This window comes from Miscanthus floridulus, chromosome 18, assembly GCF_019320115.1.
Source record: "Miscanthus floridulus cultivar M001 chromosome 18, ASM1932011v1, whole genome shotgun sequence".
Taxonomy (NCBI): domain Eukaryota; kingdom Viridiplantae; phylum Streptophyta; class Magnoliopsida; order Poales; family Poaceae; genus Miscanthus; species Miscanthus floridulus.
Genome location: NC_089597.1, coordinates 133,344,583 through 133,365,773, shown reverse-complemented (window position 1 = coordinate 133,365,773; position 21,191 = coordinate 133,344,583). Strand labels below are relative to the sequence as shown.

The 21,191-nt window shown below is 44.5% G+C and overlaps 3 protein-coding genes across 3 annotated transcripts; 2 read left to right on the top strand and 1 right to left on the bottom strand.

Annotated features, from left to right (window-relative positions):
* Positions 1 to 4,889: 4,889 nt before the first annotated feature.
* LOC136520301 (serine/arginine-rich splicing factor SR45a-like) lies at positions 4,890 to 10,232 on the bottom strand. Its single transcript, XM_066513758.1, has 7 exons — positions 10,085 to 10,232; positions 9,924 to 9,943; positions 7,894 to 8,031; positions 7,137 to 7,239; positions 6,914 to 7,063; positions 6,337 to 6,382; positions 4,890 to 6,053 (listed from the first exon to the last, which is right to left on the bottom strand). The coding sequence occupies exons 1-7, from the start codon at positions 10,085 to 10,087 to the stop codon at positions 5,671 to 5,673; spliced, it is 843 nt and encodes a 280-aa protein (XP_066369855.1). The 5' UTR covers positions 10,088 to 10,232; the 3' UTR covers positions 4,890 to 5,670.
* Positions 10,233 to 10,425: 193 nt separating this feature from the next.
* LOC136520300 (uncharacterized) lies at positions 10,426 to 13,334 on the top strand. The gene is made up of 5 exons (XM_066513757.1): positions 10,426 to 10,589; positions 10,809 to 11,060; positions 11,153 to 11,296; positions 11,372 to 12,082; positions 12,763 to 13,334. Exons 1-5 carry the CDS (start codon positions 10,494 to 10,496, stop codon positions 13,021 to 13,023), a joined length of 1,464 nt encoding a protein of 487 aa, XP_066369854.1. The 5' UTR covers positions 10,426 to 10,493; the 3' UTR covers positions 13,024 to 13,334.
* Positions 13,335 to 15,917: 2,583 nt separating this feature from the next.
* Positions 15,918 to 18,882, top strand: LOC136521279 (uncharacterized). Its single transcript, XM_066514987.1, has 4 exons — positions 15,918 to 16,150; positions 16,243 to 16,346; positions 16,653 to 16,907; positions 18,470 to 18,882. The coding sequence occupies exons 1-4, from the start codon at positions 16,030 to 16,032 to the stop codon at positions 18,623 to 18,625; spliced, it is 636 nt and encodes a 211-aa protein (XP_066371084.1). The 5' UTR covers positions 15,918 to 16,029; the 3' UTR covers positions 18,626 to 18,882.
* The last annotated feature ends 2,309 nt before the right edge of the window (positions 18,883 to 21,191 follow it).

The following is a 21,191-nucleotide window of genomic DNA, read 5'->3' as shown; positions in this document are numbered from 1 at the left end:
AGAGAGGCGCACGGGCGAGAGTGAAAGCGAGAGCGAGAGCGAGCGCGTGGGTGAGTGGAGAGCCGAGGGCTCTCCCTTTTGGCGTGGCAGGGTGGGCCTTGGCGTGGTCGTCCACGACGGCCGGTGATTTGAATTGGCAAGGGCCGATTTAGTTTGGCTGACAGTCGATTTTCAAACCTCCAAATCTCCCAAACCATGGCGAATCAGTGAAAACTTCATTAATACAAAGTGTAGAGCTACATGAGTAGTACAAGATTGCTTAAAGGAGTTTTGTCTAAATCGCAATGGTTTTCAAACTATAAGGCTCCAAAATAGGCTACATTGAAACTGAAAACAGCTTCAAGACTTAGAAAAAATTTCTAAGTTACAAATAGCATTAAGTTGAAACTTGTGAGCTCTATTTGACCATGTTAGGCACTAATTTAGCTCATGACCCTTAAATAAAGTTTGTTACCCTTGATGTGAACTACAACTTTTATTTAGGTCACACAACCATGCAAATATTCTAAGCTACTGTTCAACTTTGGTCAAACTAGTATCATGAAAATGGCATTCCAAGGTAATCAAACACTTAGAAGCAAGATTGGTTCATGTCATGAATACAAAAGTTGTTCCATTTACCATCCTAGATGTATCTAAGGTATTGTTGTGACCTTACAACCATTTCATACATTGGTCATACATGATCACAAGCATAAGCATATATAATCAACATTTCATGCGATAATGTATAAGAATGAGATGAAATTTCATATGCTCATGTTCATGAATGCTTGGATGATGCTTGTGCTCATGAAATGCAAGTGCCAAATGCCATGCTTAACACTTGGGTGTTACACCAATGGCCGATTCCAAGCTCCGAAGGGACTGGGTTGTAGTTGGCTTTAACACCACATTCGCACATCACAGGAGGTGCTTCGATGATTATCCTCTCTTTCTTCTTTTCCTTTGCCTTTGACGGCTCTGGCCAATGATTCTTAGGACCATACAGCCACTCCTTGAAATGACATTTCGCAAATCCATACACCTAAAAGAGGAGACATTAGTACACGCACACATAGAGCTAAACATTTAAACAGATACACTTTTTACTTACTTCGTGCTTGTTGGGACATACAATCTCCAACGTATTCTCAGGGTTTATCATAGCTCGATCTCCGCAATCGCACAGAGGAGGTTCCTCGAGTTGTCTAACTGCGGTTAAGTGCTTCTGCTTAGCCGTCATTGGCGGGGGGTTAGGGAGAGGTGGAACCCACCACTCGAAGTGCTCACGTGGGTGTCTCCCTCTCCACCAATTGTCGAAAAGGAGGTACCTTGAGTCAAACTTCTCTGGACCGTCGATCCACTGAAAGAAAAAGCACCTCGCATGGGCCTACACAACAAGTTTCGAACAAAAATATTAGTACCCTACTAACACAAATGAAGAAAAAAGGTACGGAAAGAATTACTTACATTAAAATGACTGCATGTGTAGAAGGAGCGCGCCGTTGTGTCCGTATGTCTCGATTGAAACATGTCGGCCGGGAAACCACAGTCACAGTTGGGGACAGGGAGGTCAGGAGGGACGAAGGCATCTTTGCTAGACACGTCGGGGTATAATTCTCTAGGACGACCCCGTTTTCGCCACAACTGCTCCCGATACATGTATTGCATCTAACAAAACGGTTGTAATTAAACACCAATCAAAGGATGCTGATTATATTAAACAAAAAATAAATACTAAAGCAAACTAAAGGTGAACCATTTGCATTACAACTAACCCTAATCCACCAATGAACAACTAACTCCACAAAGGAAACAAAGTTAGTATACCACAATAAACATACATTTGAGGCCTAGAATCAATTAAGACATAGTTGCCTCAAATGACATCAACCAACCAATCAAAGCCTACTATCCAAAACAAAACAACAAATGCAACCGAATCTAACCGGATAAAATGAAAGAGGTCAAGGAGGACCACCTTGGGGAAGCATCCAAAACCTCGATCTGGCCTCCCTATACCTGCATTTAGGGTATAGGATTCGTGGGAACAGAGGGGACACAAAAGAATGCACCAAGGAAAGGAGAGAATGGAGGAGGAAGGAAGAAGGGGCCGCGGCGCGGCCTTATGTGCCCAGACCTCGGCGTTGAATCGTGACGCGCCGAGGTATGTGGTTCGGCGTTAACTGAGCCGACACCGAGCTCTGCGGGCCCTAGTGCCACGGTAAATGCTACGACCGGAGTCAGCGCTGACGTGGCGGTACCTCGGCGTCAACTAACACTGTGCCGAGCCATAGACCACGGCGTTGTGTCCTAAAACGCCGAGTGTTTGGTCTATTTCCAGAAAATATTTCGCCAGAGGGTTATTTGTAAAAAATGTTTAAAAAAAAGACCAAAATACAAAAAAATTCACGAGGGAGTCCCCTGCCCTCAGTAGTCACTCAGCAAACGATATATATATACGAATAATAATCGAAGGCGATCGATAATCGAACGCAAACCATTATGATCTGCACGCCGCACATCACTATCACATCAGTAAAAATAGGAAAACTGTATGCGGGGGCTCTGCTGTCAGGGACGCGCATGTACTGTACTCCGTATGCATCATGCATGCATTATTCAGCACGCACGTACAGTACTAGGCGTCGTACAAATCCAAAAAAAGAAGAAGCTTGTCGCCGATGCGTCGTCATCCGTCACCTGCATCTGGATCTGCTGTATGCGAGCGAGCGATCCAACTGCTTGCACACACACACGCATATACTACGTACTATACATAGGCCTCGTTTAGATCGTGAAAAAAGTGAACCCGATGAACAGTACCACTTTCGTCTTATTTGGTAAATATTGTCCAATTATGGATCAACTAGGCTCAAAAGATTCATCTCGTGATTTCCAACTAAACTGTGTAATTAGTTATTTTTTTTACCTACATTTAATACTCCATGCAAGTAGCAAAAAATTGATGTGATGGAGAGAGAGTGAAAAAACTTGGAATTTGGAATGCATCTAAACGAGGCCATAATAGCACAACGTACAGCTACCGTGCGTCGTTGGCTGGCTGGTTCGATCAGTTGGTGTCCAACTCTCTCTCTCTCTCTCTCTCTCTCTCTCTGTCCATGCATGCATCGTCGTCCCAAGTCCCAATTCCGATGGAGCATGCATGTAGCCGTGGCAGGCACAGGGCTAGCTAGATACGAGTAGTAGACTGGCTGGCTGACTGGTCGTCGTCCCGGGTAAAGATGGCAACGGGCCCGATACCCGATGGGTATTTGATCCATTATGGGACGGGGATGGAATCATATCTTTACCCGCGGGCATCTAAATAGGAAAGAATCCATACCCGACGGGTATAGCGGGTACGGGAACGTTCCCTGTTTACCCGTCCCCGTTACCCGTTGGGGAACCTGACTATTTGAGCTATCATGCGAATATTAGGCCCAAAGAAACTCAACATAGGTATTTTGGTCCAAATCTAAACAGTCATATATATAGTTTGTGTGTTCTAGGAACCCTCGTTCAATTTTTCCTCACCATCTCCGCCAGCAGCATAAGTATGCCTGTCTCACGAGCGCTCGTGCCCCTCGCTTCCTCAGTTCGGTCTCTCTGCCACCTTTGCTCGTCCTCCTCGTAACCTCGCTCCTTCTCCTCGGCATCTCCGAGACTCCAACACTTATATCCGGGTGAAGAAGAAACGTCTCCGATTGCAAAACTGCGACCCCAAGTGTCCTTGTTTATCGGGTATGCAGTACCCGTCGGGTATCTGTTACCCGACCGATACCCGATGGGTATAGGGATGAGCAAGAATCTATACCCGAGACAGTTAATGAGGATAGGAATGGGATGAATTCTCTGTAGCGGGGAAGAAAACGTTCCAGCGATACTCGATGGGTATATCCCGTTGCCATCCTTAGTCCCGGGCCCGGGGCCAGGCCGCCCGTGACAACTCGGTGGGCTGCTGCTGTAGCCTGCCTTGCCTGCCTGGATCAAAGGAGCTGCTGGATCGATCCCAAGCATGAAGCACCCATCATTCATCCGCCTCACATGCACAGTCACAACAGCTACTAGTACAGTGCAATCAGAGAGCATCTGCATTGCAATGATGGTTGGTTCCACTTCCGTCACGCAGCAAATCCAATATCCAATCAGAATCAGAACGGCACAACCATGCTGCTGTCTTGCGTTGCGCCCTTGCCACGGATCGTTCGGGGTGCAGCATATGGCACGCTGGGTACAAGGAAGCGTCACAGAAAGCGCGGGCACAAGAGTCTGTCAGCAATGGAGAATCCTTCCATGTTTTTTTCTTAAAAAAAAAGAGGAATCTGTTTGCCTTTGCCACTACTCACCCCTGCCCTCGCTTTCTTTTCTTTCTTTCTTTCTTTCCCGGCCCCGCCCGATCTGCCCTGCCACGAGCCCACGCCACCTTTTATACCACCCCAGTACTAGACTGGAGTACTAGTACGCAGAAAAAGGAGCAAGGCCTCGTTTAGATTGCGAAAAAAATTCAAACTGATGAATAATACTACTTTCGTCTTATTTGGTAAATATTGTCTAATCGTGGACCAACTAGGCTCAAAAGATTCATCTCGTGATTTCCAACTAAACTGTGTAATTAGTTATTTTTTTTACCTACATTTAATACTCCATGCAAGCGGCTAAAAATTAATGTAATGGAGAGAGAGCGAAAAAACTTAGAATTTGAATGGCATCTAAACAAGGCCCAAGAGATTTTTGGCAGCAGCAGCTGCTGTTGCTGCTGAGAGAGAGAGAGTACGGTAGCCTTCCTTGCCTTGCCTTTGCATCGATCAATTCAAATCCAATCGCTCGCTCTCACCCCCAAAAAGTGGTGTCACTTAATGATGAGATACCTACGGAGCAAAGCAACACCAACACAACACGGGCGCCGGGCTGGCGGGCTCCATCAGCTTTCAGCCACCATCCGCCCAGGCCAGAATCCCCGCGGCACGGTCGGGGGGCACGACATCGACACGCTCCCAGTCCCAGCCTCCGCCCGCACCAGGACACCAGCCACCAGGCCAAATGGCGACCCAGCCAGCTCCCAGCAGCATCCATCTTTACATGCACCCACGAGCCAAGCCAGGACAATGGACGGATGGATCACCAGACACAATCATGCCAGGGGGCAACGGCAGCGGCGCATCCATCAGTAGAGGCAAGGCGGCAGCCCTTATGTCTCATCATGCCATGCCACCAGTTCAATTCACCATTCTCTCTTCACCGCACGTCGTCTTGCCACACTTACCATCATACGTAGGGGTACTTACCAGCCTCCTGTCATTGTGAATATTCCTGGACCGGGCCTTCGCGCCTTTCAAGGATTCGAATTATGGCAGCCTCAAGTGATAGCCACTGTGCGGCCACGATCCCAAACAGTTACACCTCACTACTACTAGCTCAGATGCCCGCACAATGGAGCCAAGTCCCCAGTCATTCTTTAGAAGGAATCATTGCAGGCTACAAACAAAGGTGCTCATACAATAGTTTCACCAAATCCACACGACGCAGTAAAATAGTCCCCCAAGTACACAGCTACAACAGTCTAACCATATCACGGGGGAGCTGCAAGGGCCAGACACCACCATCGCAGCAGCCGTGAGGACATCCATCTTGCCGTTCGGTCGGTCGGTCGCCACCGAAACGGCGGAGCAGCGAAAACCTCTACTTTTACCTGTCATAGCCACCGCCGCCCGCTCGGCGGCCTCCACCATAGCCCCTTTCTGGCATCCGATACGGCGAAATCGATCGCTCCCTCCTTGATCTACCACCGCCATAAGGAGGCGGGGAGTAGCCCCGGCCGCTGCCCCTGCTTTCGTAGTAGTCTCGAGGGTCCCTGTGGGGAGAGTAGTCCCGGCTGTCCCTGTAGGAGGGATAATAGTCCCGGCTCTCCCTGTAGGAGGGATAATAGTCTCGGCTCTCCCTGTAGGAAGAGTACGTGAGAGGCGGAGACCTGCCGTAGCCATACCCACCGCCATTGCCGTAATACTCATCTCGTCCACCACCATAGCCTCTACGGAATCTCCCGCGCTCTCTACGCTCGTACCGATGGCCTGCCAATGGTATCAAAGTGTAGGACAACTGCATAAGTAGTGAGTAATACCAATGGTCTGTCAAAGTGTAGGATAACTGCATAGTAGTGAGTACTACAGGATATATTTTTATACAGTAAAAGCAAAAGAAAAGGTTCCAGATGAGTCACCAAGCAATAAGTGATAAGACATGCCATGGCAAAAGTAAAAGGGAAACAGACAGAAATATACTGAAAGGATTCAAAAGGATGTTGTAAAATAAAATGAATTGGTATCTACAGAACAAATAATGCTGCTTCCATACCAAGATAGCTTCCAGGAGTTGGTGTCCTTGGGCGACCACGGCGTGACTGAAACAACGGAAAGAGAAACTTTAGGCAGGTTACAAGGAATGGTAATAAGATTAAAAGTAGTATCATTCAGGATCATGTAAGTAATTACAAGTTCATCTTACAATCAATGGATACACGCCCTGCAATAACGGACCAAGGGAGGAAATAAGTAACGAAGAGCCCAAACTTCAACTAGCAGGCATCCAAAGTTGCTATCGCACATGGCACCACACATGCTTGACTAACGAGTTGGCAATGCCCGTTGATTAGTTGATGTGGAAGTTGAAGGTGAATGCTCAGGTTTAGTTGAAAAATTGCTATGTTAAGTTGTTGTGAATCTTGTGGTGCATGGTAACCCTTTGGGCTGTCCACTGATCGAGCCATATGAGCTAAAGTTGGAATTGGTGAACTCAGCATCTTGATTGCTGGACATAGCTTGCACAATATCTTCTGAATAATAACCAAAAAAACTTCCAGGTCAACACTCTGCACATATATGGTTGCACTTTCTTTAGCATCAACAACCCTGGTGGAGGTAAACACAATTACCTTCTCAACTGTGATGTTTCGACCTTCCATTACAGAATCATTAAGATACTTGATGCAACGCTCAGCTTCTTCAACAGTGTCCATGGTGACAAAGGCAAATCCACGGGAAACACGTGTATGGGGTTCAAGAACAACATGGCAACCAACCACCTAGTCCAAAAGAGATGTCATGATGAGATACTTCTCAGAGAGATTAAGCTTAACTCTGTATGAAGTCACTAACCCTTCCATGCTTAGAGAAATAATCTTTAACATCCCTTTCAGTCACCCTGGAAGAGAGCCCAGTCACATACAGAGTATTTCCGTGGTTAACAGCATCCTCCTCCCTGCAAACAGGAAAGAAATCAGAATGTGGCCACTGCAGATAAAGTATAAGCAAATGTAAAACTAAATGGCATGAAATCTTTAGGTGTCTCATTGAGTGAAAAACAATGTTTTCACCTCTCTTTTCTCCTACTGTATCTCTTTTACTAGTCTACACCAAATGTACATGCCATCCAAACTATTAAAACATTATTCCATTAGCAAAATCTGTTATCTCCTTCTTTATCAGTGAATTTCCTTTCCAATTTCAGCTACTATTACCATATTACATTGGGCCGTCACACATCGGTTGTTGCAAATCATTCTCACCAAAGCAACGAAATTCCTTATACTCGCTATATGTAGTTTGCAAGTCAAATACATTGCATGACTTTCAACTATCACAACAAATCTATATCAAAGATGGCATGTTTAAATACTTAAAAGAAAATATAATGAACGGCTATAATAATAGGTGCAGAACAGATTTTTTTACTCTTAGCCGACATCAACACATGCTATTACAACATGAATATCACTTAACTCCAGCAATACAATTACCATATGCATTCAAATTTTCTAGTGATAAAGGGAAAATCATACAAATTTAAGCAACACGCTAGCAAACAATTTATACCACATGTGTAGCAAACGAAGGAAAGGAGTAAACTGAGAACCTCTCATGGCTTCTAGACCTTGACCTCGCCTGAGATCTAGGATCAGGCACAGGCGACCTAGACTGAGACCGAGCTGGAGATTGTGACCTTGACCTCGCTTTTGGGTGCCCCCTGCTGTATGAAGGGGACCTCGAGTACCTACAAATAAGAAATTGCCACAGGCATGCATTAAACGTTAAACAACGCTTAGAGTTGTGATAAACTGTTCCGGTGAAAGATGGCAATAGAATGTGCAGTTGAAAATCTAAATGAGCATGCAAAATCACTTTATTGATCTACACAGTTTTCAAACTTCACAGGATATCCCATGTCTACTGATACGACACTGTTACAGAGGAACACTGAAATACGATAGGCACCACATATAAATCATAGTCATAATTAAAATTGGTAGCCAACCTGATACTTTTAAAACCAACACAAAGTTGCAGCAGGAATTAGGACCATGAGCACAGATATAAAAGAATGCAAAATGCAAATTTCATAAAGTGTTTCTAGAACAGATGTTTCTTGCCTTATCATTCATCACTAACATAGATATGCCATGAATTATCTGAATGAATCGACTAAATTTAACCCTAAGTGATATCTCTCAATATAAAGGCAGCAACAACACCATAGAGGATACTTTCTCCACAAAAACCAGAGGTGCCTTCCAGCACTGATTTACAGCAAATGTTAACAAACCATTTGATGTTTCTTCAGTTTCTCTAAGCAATGCGTGACTACAATGTATAGAAGGCAGCCTTTTTCAAGGAAAAGGGTTGTCCTCAACTGAGTAATGGACCAAGTTTCAAAGACTATTCCTCATACGAAAATGAAACATAAGAATGGCATCATTGCCTAAAAAACAATGGATTGACCAGATGATGGCCAGACAAATCCTAGGACCAAGCTATTCCTCAAAACAAACGTACCCTAAGATAAAGCACCAGAACTAATAGTCTAGTTGTGTGCAATGACAAACTAACACCTTCAGGAGCTAGTAAATTCAATCCTGACATGAATAGCACTTGTTTGAGGGCACTTCTGACAAATAGGTAGAACTATATTAACATAGCAAAAGGAATGCAAGGAGAAGCTTAGCACTTAAGTATGTTCATGGATTATGTCTCCAAAATTAACCTGACCTCATAAATACAATGAGACATGTCTATATAAGACTCAAAAAGACATAGAACCTGACTCTAACCAGTTAAGCTATTAAGTGCATTAACAATTGGTCAAAACTATCAAGGGGCTGTTTGGATTGAACCCTAGCCAGGCAACACTCACCAGGCAGCCAAAATGCAATGACTGAGAATGTTTTGCCCGCCAGGCAGGTTTGCCTGGTGTCAACTGTGAAACCGAACAGGCCCGACCATGCACACTTTGGATAGCAAGCAAGTCATGCCAGAATCATGACAAACACCATTGTTTCTGGTTAAAGGCGTATTAGGCTACACTAAACATGCACATAACCGATTCAAACACAAACCTAACCTGATTTAAAGACACAAATTACAAACATGCGCAATCTAGATAGTAAGCAAGTTGTGCCAGATTCAAAAACAATATCATGAAAAACATCACTGCTTGTGGTTATTGAAGGTTTAGGAGGCTACACCAAAACCTTTAGGAGAAAGGGACTTAGTAGAGAAAAACTAATGCAGGCAAGCTGGTTCATCCATATTTGATAACCGAGGAGCTCCCACTAGAGATCTTAAGACCCACAAGGCGTCTAAACATACAGCTACCACTGCCCTCATAAGCACAAGAAGTAAGATACAGCGAGCCTCACGATTCATTATTTAACTCAAAACATGACAAATAAAACAACAGAAATCACAATCAGACATTCCCTCCCGCAGATCCTATTATATCCTCTATGGATCCTCAGTTTTCCCATATTACCCCAATGAAACCAAACAGCATACACAGAACTAAGCTGAAATACCACAGCAAGTTAACACCACTAGGGCCAGATCAGGAGTGACCAACGACCGAGGATTACGGTGCCCATATACGAACAGAGAGGCCAGCGTAGTTACCTCCTGCGCGGGGAATCGGCCTGCGAAGACATAGAGGGAGCATCACCCGAAAAGCAAAGCGTCAGTGCGGGGATCAACGGAATCACCGGACGAAAAGAAAAAATAAATCACAAACACGAATGGAACAGCGACGGCGAGGAGGAGGATTAAGAGGGGATCACCATGTCGCGAAGCGGGGACGGCGCCGGGGGCGGGGGCCGTGGAGCTCCCGGCGGTAGCGCGCGCTGGGCTAGGGTTTGGCTGCGCGTTCGCTTCTCCCCCCTTCCCTCTTCGGCTCTCCCTTTCTGTTGTGGCGTGCACAGCACTGCGCTCTCCGCTCCGAATTGTTCCGCGTTGTGTATTTGTCGGGCGACCGCAACAGCTGGTGGGCTTCGAGGTCAACCCTTTCCGGCCCGGCCCAGTTATGACAGATGCGGGCGGGTGAGGAAAGAAGCCGTTCGCTACGCGATGGACGGTTCAGATCTGTCGGTTTCCCAGTGTGGAGTGGGTGCTGTGGAAGAGCCGAAAAGGCGAGCCGACGAAGGGAAGGGAAGGGAAGGGAACCCTCGTGACCGGCGGCGGCGAGTGGAGATGCCGCCGGAGAGGACGAGGATGGAGGAGCTGTGGCAGCGCGAGGTCGGCGGCCTCCCACCCAAGTGCTTCGCCAACTCCGTCATGGCCTCCAAGGTTTTCCTGTCTCCCTCGTCTCTTATTTCGTGCTCCGATGAGGATCTCACGGTTCCGTTTTTACTACTTTATACCAACCATGGTTCCGTGAATTCGAAGAAAAATTAGGGCGTAGGACTTGCGTTCGACGATTGGGCTTCGAGCTACGCCTACGCGCTTGGGGAGTTTGGGAGAGGATGAGGGGGCAGCTTGTGACTAGTTTGCCTGTGCTGTGCGCAGGAGTATGTGCAGTCTCTCAACATCCAAATGCGGCTACGGAAGCACAGGGGCTGTGTCAACACGATAAGCTTCACCGCCGACGGGAGGCTGCTCCTCTCCGGGTCCGACGACCGGACCCTCGTGCTCTGGGACTGGCAGGAGGCGGCGCCGGCCTTGTCGTTCCACACCGGGCACAGCAACAACGTCTACCACGCGCTGTTCATGCCTGTCTCGGGTGATCGGAGCATCGTCTCATGCGCTGCTGATGGGGAGGTATGCATATGTTACAGTTTTACATGGTGTTGCCCTTGCAACAACAAATTCAATGATCTGGTCTGCGTTTGTCATTTATGGATTCGAAACAGGTGATCCATTCGCATATACAGGAAGGGGGTCGAGTGATTACAGACAAACTCGTTGAGTTGGAGTTTGCAGTACACAGGTTGGCTGTTGAGCCAGCAAGTCCTCACACGTTCTACTGCTGCTGCCAAGATAGCTCCGTGTGGCTTGTATGTTGTTGAGTTCCTTTGCTTCTTTCTATCGCTGCTCAGATTCTTCATCTGCTGACTCTGTTCTCGCCCCAGTTTGATCTCAGGGGGGAAAATGCCATGGAACTATTTAAATGTAGGGCTCCGGACTATTACGCTGCTGAAAACATCGCACTCTATGCTATTGCCTTAGACCCAAGGAAGCCCTGTTGTTTCGCAGTTGCTGGATCAGATCAGTATGTAAGGATATATGATACCCGCAAGATTTTTGTGGATGGGAATTCTAGTTCCAGTCGCCCAACTGAGCACTTCTGCCCTCCACATTTGATTGGTCAAATTGAAGAAGAAATAACTGGTTTGGCCTACTCACAGACCAGCGAGCTATTAGCGTCCTATAGTCATGACGATATCTACCTTTTCTCAAGAGAGCATGGTTTACACTTCAACAATGTTGAGGTCAATAAACAACTCCTGAAGGATGCGATTGACCCTTCCTTTTCCTTTGGTGATAAGTTGCCTATACCTAAGACATTCAAGGGACACGAGAACGTAGAAACCATGAAGGGGGTCAACTTCCTTGGGCCCAACTGTGATTTTGTTACCTCTGGGTCAGACTGTGGCAATATATGTATCTGGAGAAAGAAGGATGCAGAACTGATCAGAGCGATGCGTGGAGATAAGCGGATTGTAAACTGTGTCGAACAGCACCCTTGTGGGATTGTTCTAGCAAGTAGTGGCATTGATAAAGATATCAAGATTTGGGAACCTGGTGAAGGTGAAAACCTCTCCATCACTCAAGCTCACGAGGTATGTGCATGTTGTACTTGAGTCTCTTATCCTTCTCCTTCCTTGTTGGTTATTATGTTCTTTGTATGGACAACTTGCCATAAATCTCCTAATGTATTGGACAGGCATGGAAAAATCTTCACATAGCAACATTTGCATAATGAATTAGCTTGCTTGGTATTTGTATTGTGAATCTGAAGCATCCAGTGTAATCTGTATAAAGGAAAAGGACCACAGAGGATCAGTTTCACATTAGAAAGTAACTTGAGTTAGGAATGACGGTTTCTTGTTGAAGTCGCTATTGAACTACCAGATTCTAACATTATGAAAATCCATGTAATGTTGATTAATGCAAAAGAAATGTTCAGTAGTTTGATACACCACAGTTCATATTATATATAAGGTAAAACTAAAAGAGAGGGATCAAATTATAGTTTAAGCTTTTAAAATGGACAATTGTTTTAATGAAAAATAAAAAGGATGTGGAATCTAATCTCTTTGTCCATGCAAAGTTAACTTATTTTATTTTGGCATTATAGCAGTCGTATGATCCTCCAAACCATATTCGTGTTCCTATTATCTGACACTGTTGGAGATATCGGTTTCTGCTGCCCTACTTTTAAGTTTGAACAAAGTTGCAAAAAAATGCTATTGCTATATGAGTGATTTTAGAATCCTGATGTGGAATTTAAATTTTGAAGGACGATGAAGATATTTGGATCTCCAGTGATTATGATTCTGATGGCTTTATTATCAACGACGGCTTTGGTTATGTGATAGACTTGGATCCTATCCATTTATATGAAAACGGTGATCATGAATCTGAGGAGGATGAAGATACATCGTCAGAGGAACATGATGACGGAGATAACAGTGCCGAAGAAGACGACGATGGTGACAACAGTGCCGAAGAAGAAGATTTTGATGGTGGAAACAGTGCTGGAGATGAGTGCGATGATTGATGATGATATGGTAGGTGAGGGAGATTGCATTCAGCTATTAGATCAAGAACAGCTTATTCTGTTGTCGTTGTAGTTGTAGCTTTGTAGGTTATCTTGGGAGGAGCAAGGCTTACAAAAAACGAAAAACATGCTTAGCTAGGATTATCAAGAGTTTATGTACGATGCCTCCTAGGTTACTGTTTGGTGTTCCTCTTCATTGTGTACTATTTCACCTGTATATATCTTTCGTCATGATTGAGATAGTCTAGCATAGCGATGTAAATGTATTGTGAAAGCAATTATTCCAACGAGAGACTGACATCAGAGCAGCTGGATCATGATGTTGAATAACATCAAGTATTCAACCATTCATATGTTAGTAGAGAGTTTATGAAAAACTGTTTGCTCTTCATGGATTGCTCCTCGCAGTATGCGCACGCAGTGGAATCAGCACAACGTGCACTAAGATTTATGATACTGAACAAGTATTAGATTAATCATGCAATATATTTTTTATTATACACATATTTGGAGTTTTAAATGTTAATTTTTTTTTATAAACTTAGTCAAATTTAAGAAAGTTTGACCCAATCTAAATCCAAAATTGCATTTTTTTGGATGGAGGTAGTACAAAAGATCAATAAATACTTTACATAGTGAGAACTGGGTCTATAGATGGTATGACAGAAAGAAGTGGAATAAAGAAAGCTTTATACGAAGGAACCTCAGTATATGTGGCACCTAAGAGCTAGCAAGTGATTCTTACTATTGGAGATGCCCTGGGCCCTTCTACTCTATGCACCCATCATTGTCGCCTCCCATTCCTGTCTACTATGTTTTTTTTAAGCAAATTTCAGCTCTATGGCCTTACTATTGGCAACACAGCTCGACCAAATCGCGAGCAACAAAGAGTCTTTATAAATTCTGGAGAGAGGTTTGCCCACACGTGGAGCTCGCTCGGGTCCCCACACATAGCATACTTGGCTAACTCATGTGCCACAACATTAAAAGCTCTAGGAACCGAAGATATCACTACAAATAAACGGCCTGTTCGTTTGGCTTATAAGCCGTATTTTTTCAGCCAACGAACATTATTTCTCTCATAATAAATCAGCCAACGGTACTTTCAGCCAAGCAAACAGGGCAAAAGTGCTCTCGCAACAAGAAACGAGTGTCCATGATCAACATCCCACACGCTGCCAAGTCCACTGAAGGAGACTGAAGAGCTTGTTTGAGAATGGCGGAGTCTACTTCCATTTGGATACGAGAAACGTCATGATTTGTTGCGCTGCAGAGCCTGTTGGCATGCCGCCGCCTCGGCTGTAAGAGCATCTGGGACTGCGCCCAGGCGACCAGCCCTTGCCAGGATCGCCTCACCGTCATGGTCGCGAACAATGAAGCCCCGGCTGCCTTGCAAAGTATCTGGGATGAAGGAGCCATCTGCGTTAATTTTCAGCTGCCCTTGTCGAGGAGTTTTCCATCTAGGCGTGCTCTCTTTCCTTCGTGTCAGCTGCTGTTTCTCGTGTGTGGACTGTTCGCCTCTACTGCTACTTCATCTCCCGACAGCCCCCTCTCTCTCTTGTTAATTTTGTTTCTCACATTCCACCATTTCCAGAGCAAGAGCATCGTCTTGATACAAATATCCTCCTCATAAAAAGTACTTCAGTGATCACCTCCCAAGCAGATCGTTTCAGCAACAACAATTGGCGAATCGGCTCAAGGTCAAGACTAGACCAACAACGTATGTTTCACATAAGTTTTCCTTGTTGTCGACTCTCCCTACCGATCATCCCGCTGCTCGCTCGACAACGCCCTCGCCGCACGCCACCACCATTATATTAGGCTAGTCGCTGCCCACAACCTTTCTTCTAAGCCTTGCTATCTCCTTCCCCAACTATAGTGCTAGCCCAACCCTAGCTCGGCATGAGCTTGAACTAATCCGAGAGAGGGAGTAAAGGAGAAGAAGAAGATTGGGCTCATTGCCTGCCTGCGGCTAAGATCAGGAATCTTCAATTCGTGCCTATGCCGCCAACAGTGCCTATGCCCTCCCCTAACCCTTAATGATCTAGCTAATCTACTACATAATTAAAGATTAAGGCCCTATTCACTTCTCTTGTAATCCGTACTTTTTAGCTTGTTTTTTCAGCCGGAACAGTGTTTTTCTCTCACAATAAATCATCCGAAACAGTATTTTGGTTTGTTTTTTCAGCGAAGCGAACGGGCCTAAATGACCCCTATTGACATTTGCCTTCCCTAACTCTAATTCCTAGCTTCACCACGGACTGCCAAGACAAAACTACGAGTTTGTCTACTAGCGACAGCGAATGAGTTGGGTTTGAGACGTGGTTACAAGGGAAAATGAGATTGAAGTGGATGATGGGCTAAGTCGGTTGTATGCGGACTCGATATTTAACTTTTCATGTTATATTTTTATATATAATCTAAATAATAAAATTTCCACAAAACAAAGTTTCTAAAACGGACCAAGAAAATTTTGTGAAACCGACCAACTGAGCAGGTGTGTATGTGGGGCCAACAACCTCCGTTAGGCTATCCACACTCGTTCACCTCTATTTCCATCTCTTAAAATGAATATGTTATCTTAGTCATCGAGATTCTCTACTCTATACTCATTTTTCTCGTACCCGTGTTATCTCTGTCCCATACTCTATATCCACTATTTCATATTTTATTCCTCTCCCCCTCCCTTTCTCTCTCTCACCATCTCTCAACTACAGTATGCTACAGTGTTTAACACGCCTCTCGTCTTCCCTGTCTGTAGCGGTGGGAGGCCTGGCCGGTACGCTAGCGCGCGTTGCAGGCGCTCGATGCGGACGCGCGCTACACCACCGCTAGCTTACCGGCCGTTTTACCGGGCAACGGTGCGGACAGCCTATCCTCACCCGCTCCTTAAAACAAAAAAAAAAACGATTTCATTTGTCTGCCTTCCCCTTCCAGCCCAAGAGGAAAAAAATCTCACGCCAGCTGCACCTCCTCCTCGCCGTCGTTCTCTCGCCGTCGCCGCCCATGGACTCTGTCGCGGCCGCCGCGATGGCCACCACCTCCCGCTCTCTCCCACTCCCCTTCTCCTCTACCCCGCTCCACCGCCGGCGCCGTGCCTCCTTCCTCCCCGTCGCCGCCTCCAAGCGTACGTGTCCATCCCTCCCCTTCCTGAGCGTCTCGTTTGGACCTCTCTGCTCTCTGGTAGTGTAATCCTCACGCATCACGAACCATCTGCAGGTCACGACGACGACGAGGAGGCCGCCAAAGGGTCCGGCTTGGGGCCCGGGCGCGAGCCCACCAGCCTGGCACCGTACGGCCTCTCCATCTCGCCGCTCTCCAAGGTACGGACGCGGCGGCGGTTAACCCGCCGTAACCACCCACTCAGCCTTGGCGCAATCCGACAGCACCCCGCCCTGATTCGCTCGGTTTCGTGCCGTCTCGTCCTGCATTTCTATTGGGGTCTTTTTGTAGCACTCGGATCGAATTGGGCGCGTTTAGGCTTGCTTTGTGCTCGCAGATTCGCGCGATCTCATTCAACTTTTTGCTTCGATTCGCTCCCATGCCGCCAGCAAATGGTCAGATCGTGCTGAAGATTGATAGATGCTTTGATGTTGGCTGACCTGGCTCCTGTGTCACATCATCGGCAGGACGCAGCCATGGGACTGGTGGTGAGTGCTGCCACGGGGAGCGGCTGGACGACGGGATCGGGGATGGAGGGCCCCCCGACGGCGAGCAAGGCCGGTGGGGCGGGCAGGCCGGAGGTGTCGACGCTGCCTTGGTCCCTCTTCACCAAATCACCGCGGCGGCGTATGCGGGTGGCCTTCACCTGCAACGTGTGTGGGCAGCGTACGACCAGGGCCATCAATCCTCATGCCTACACCGATGGAACTGTGTTTGTTCAGGTATGAACTATGTGATTAGTGTAACCATTGTGTTAATAGGAGTCCAAGTTAAGCTGATCCTTGTCCTCATGTCCTGCCTTAGTTATGCTTATTGAGGTGCCACTGCTGCTTCTGTGTTCGTTTTTCTAAGTTGCAGCATCGTCAATTTGTTATTACTTTATAGCATACGGTTTAGCTAGGCTTCTGAAATGTTAGAAAGAAATGACCAATTCAGTGAATTATTAGTACAGTACTGCCATGGGTTATATGTTCTCCCTCAATGCCTGCCAGCAGTGCAGTTCAAATATGAAGAGCTTGGTTATCCTAAGATGAGAATCACTTGACAGTCGGTGCTCAATATCATGAGAAAAGAGACGTCATGAGTCATGTTTTGCTATAATCTGATGCAATTCTTCTGAATATTGAAAGAAATGACTACACCGTCAATAATGAATACAGTTTTACCATTGGTTATATGTTCTTCCACAAAATTGAGCATCCGTATAGTTCAAATTTTAAGAACTTGGTTATCCTAGAGATGTGAATCTCTTGATAGTTGATCCTTGATATCATGAGAAAAGAGACATCATGTTGCAATAATCTGATGCAATTCTTCTGAATATTGAAAGGAATGACTAACACGGTCAATAACTATACCATGGGTTATATGTTCTTCCACAAAATTGGTACCTGTACCGTTCAAATTTGAAGAACTTGGTTTTCCTAGAGACATGAATCACTTCATTTTGTATGCGTGTTATACTGTTATATAATATAGATATAGATATTGGACTAGATATGTAGCGTTCTTTTTTTTTTAGTTTCAGACATGTCAATTGCTTAAATAATTTTAGTCCATCCAATACAAACCCAAGATGACTATTAGCTATGCAGTCTCTGTATTACTCCCTCCATCCCAAATTATGTCATTCCAAGAATCTTGGAGAGTCAAAGCATCTCAAGTTTGACCAAATTTAGATGATAAGATAATAACATTTATGATACCAACTAAATATCATTAGGTTCTTTATTAATTATATTTTCATAGTATATCTATTTAATGTCATAAATCTTTGTAATTTTCTCTATAATTTTGGTCAAACTTGAGATGTTTTGACTCTCTAAGATTCTTGGAGTGACTTATAATTTGGAATTGAGGGAGTACTATATTGCTTCTTTTAATGTAAAGCTCAAATTTTCCTGGACTGTGATTTATCATAGTTCTCTATTAGGTTTGTGGTCAGCTCTGGCTTTACGAACCCAAGATGGCTATTAGCTATGCAGTCTCTGTATTACTATGTTGCTTTTTTTGATGTAAAGCTCAAACTTTCCCGGACTGTGAATTATCATAGCTCCCTATTAGATTTGTGGTCAGCTCTGGCCTTGAGTTTTTTTTCCTATACACTGAACTCCAAATCTAGTTTTTTTTACATGCAATTAGCTACAAACAATGTGTGACACCTACAAGTTGTTCTTTTCCGCATTCGGATGTTCTCGTTTTCCTTTCCTGGTGCTGCATTTTCTGTCTAGCTGTTTGCTTTCATATGTATCCACATTTGCTGAATTTTGGTCTACTGTTGCAGTGCTGCGGTTGCAATGTGTTCCATAAGTTGGTTGACAACCTGAACCTGTTTCATGAGATGAAGTGCTACGTTGGTCCAGACTTCCGCTACGAAGGGGATGCTCCATTCAACTACCTTGACAGAAACGAGGATGGCGACACTATCTTTCCTCTCTAAAAGTCCAAAGCCTCCCTTATGTTTCAGTACAAAATGATCGATGTTGTTCTAATTTGCTCGTATAGCTGTACTTAATAAGCAGATGTACCTTCATGGACTCATAAGACTATTCAGATGTATATATAATTATACTTAGTGCACACAGGTAGTGGATAATAATGGATAGACGAGGAAGTTTATGCATTCGGTGCTCTAGGAGTCTATAGTGTGTGAACATGATATATGAATATATCTCAAGTGGTTTCTGCCTTTCTGGAGTAGATTTGTGATCCTGGGGACTGAGTGGGGCCTTTCTATTGTTTGTGTTGAATTGGAATAGCAATCTAGCAATCGTGTGTGCAGAACGGTAAATTCTTTGTGTTGGGGCGGTGGTTGTGGTTCAAAACTTCGAACTCAACTGAAATTGACCCATTAAAATATTATTGCTCACAATCAAGTAAAAGGAAGACTTTCTGGTGCCCACGAGAAGAATGCACGACGTTGTTAAGCAACATATCCAACAATGCCCCTCTTTCTGGTGAATGCACAACATATTTTGAGTTGAAATACGAGTGAGTTTCAAGTGGGAGTTTTGCATGTTGAGGTCTCATTTTGAAACAAATGAAAAATGGAGGTATTTCATAGGATTTATATTTCCTATAAGAAAAAAAAAATCCACGGGAGCCTTTTAGGACAAGGGATTGGACTACTACAATTCATGAAGTTCCTAAGGGCTCGTTCGTTTCAGCTGAATCCAGTCCAGGAATAATTCCTGTTCACTCAAGCTTATTCAAATTAGATAACAAATCCAGCTAGGAATATTTCCAGGGAGTCATTCCCCTTGAAACGAACGAGGCCTAAAGGAAAAGTTGTCTTAGAGGAATTTTAGAGGAATTATAACACGGGACCCAACCTCTTAGAACAAAAAAAAAAAACATTTGTGCTTATCTCTCTTAAGTCGCCACAACATTCTACACAACTGTAGTTCGTTGCTTAATACGAGTACTTCCTGAAAAACGGGTTCCTTGTTCCCCCCAACTCATAGTTAATAATCCAATTATAACTTGCAGATGTGCTGGAGGGAGCAGTGATCCGGGAGCACGCAACGATGACTGATCTATCCAGTTGTCTCTGGCTCAATGAGGCCAATGTTTTCACACCATGTAATCAGATCAGTTTTGGCTACGTGGTGCATACGCTCGGAGACGCTCTTAAGTTCCTCATGTTCTCCAACTGTGAATACATCGTTGTTCATCTTGCACAGACACACAAGAGAACACTCATCAAAAGTCCAATGGATCAAAACAATCGATGAGATTATGAAGAGGGGACTGAAGGAGAGTAGAGGAAGATTAGGGCTTTGGACTTCGTATCCTACGTATTTCAGCTCTGTGGAACTCCCTGCTGTAAAAAGAACTTCACCAGTAGGCTAGGCTAGGAATTTTGTGGTCTTTTATTCTTTCATGGTTGTACAAAGTAGAACACTGTTTTTTCAAAAAAAATTGCTTTATCAGACGAGATCTTGTAATTCCTACTGCAGGCTAATGTTTGGAGACTTTACAATTACACATGTAAAAGAACCGAGGAACCTAACACATCGGATTCATGCATTTTGAAGTGATGAAACCATACGTGACTTGTATGTATAACTCTGTTTCTCCAATATTCTCGTGCATAACAAATGGAAATTAGGGTGAGAAGGTTCGAAATACAATATTTCCATGTTGCCAGGAACACACAACAATGACTGATCTGTTCTGCTACCTCTGGTTCAACGAGGTCAATCTTTTCACGCCATATGATCAGATCAGTTTTGGCTACGTGGTACATAGGATCAGCGACGCTCTTAAGTTCTTCATGTTACCCAACTGTGAATACAATCCACTGTTCATCTTGCACATACACAAGAGAACACTCATCTAAAGTCAAATGGGCCAAAACAATCAGTGAGATTGTGAAGAAGGGATTGAAGGATAGTAGAAGAGGATTAGGGTTGTAGATTCCATATCCTGCAGACCTCAGCTCTGCAGAACGTAACCGTAAAAAGAACTTCACTGGCTGGCTAGGCTGGAAAATTTTATGGTCTTGGAGTCTTTCGTGGTTGAGCAAAGTATTACACTGATTTTTCATTTTTTTGCTTAATCAAAAGAGGTAATGTATTTTCATGTAGATTTCGTTGTAGCTGAACATAACGGGAGTACTGTAGGCAAATGCTTGGAGTTTTGCTGCTTCCAGTTCTATGAAAAATCATACTACCATACACATATAAAAGAATCATGGAATGTAACAGATCGAATCCTTGTTTGTGGTGATGTGAAACCATACGAGTAGTCACCATGGGTGGTCCATTTACACAGGTGTGAAAAAATATAGTTTATTTGTAATAGAAGAATCATGGTTCATCAAGTCTGGCACACTTTGCAGTTTGTACTGTTGGATATGTAAACATGAAAGGGATCATAAGTTTCTATATAAACTTTTGTTAACTAGAGTAATTTGTGCTACCTGTGCAAAAAATCATGGTGGTACGAAAAGATCAAACAGAACAAAACACGGAACATCAAATATCCTTAGTAATTCCAAGATA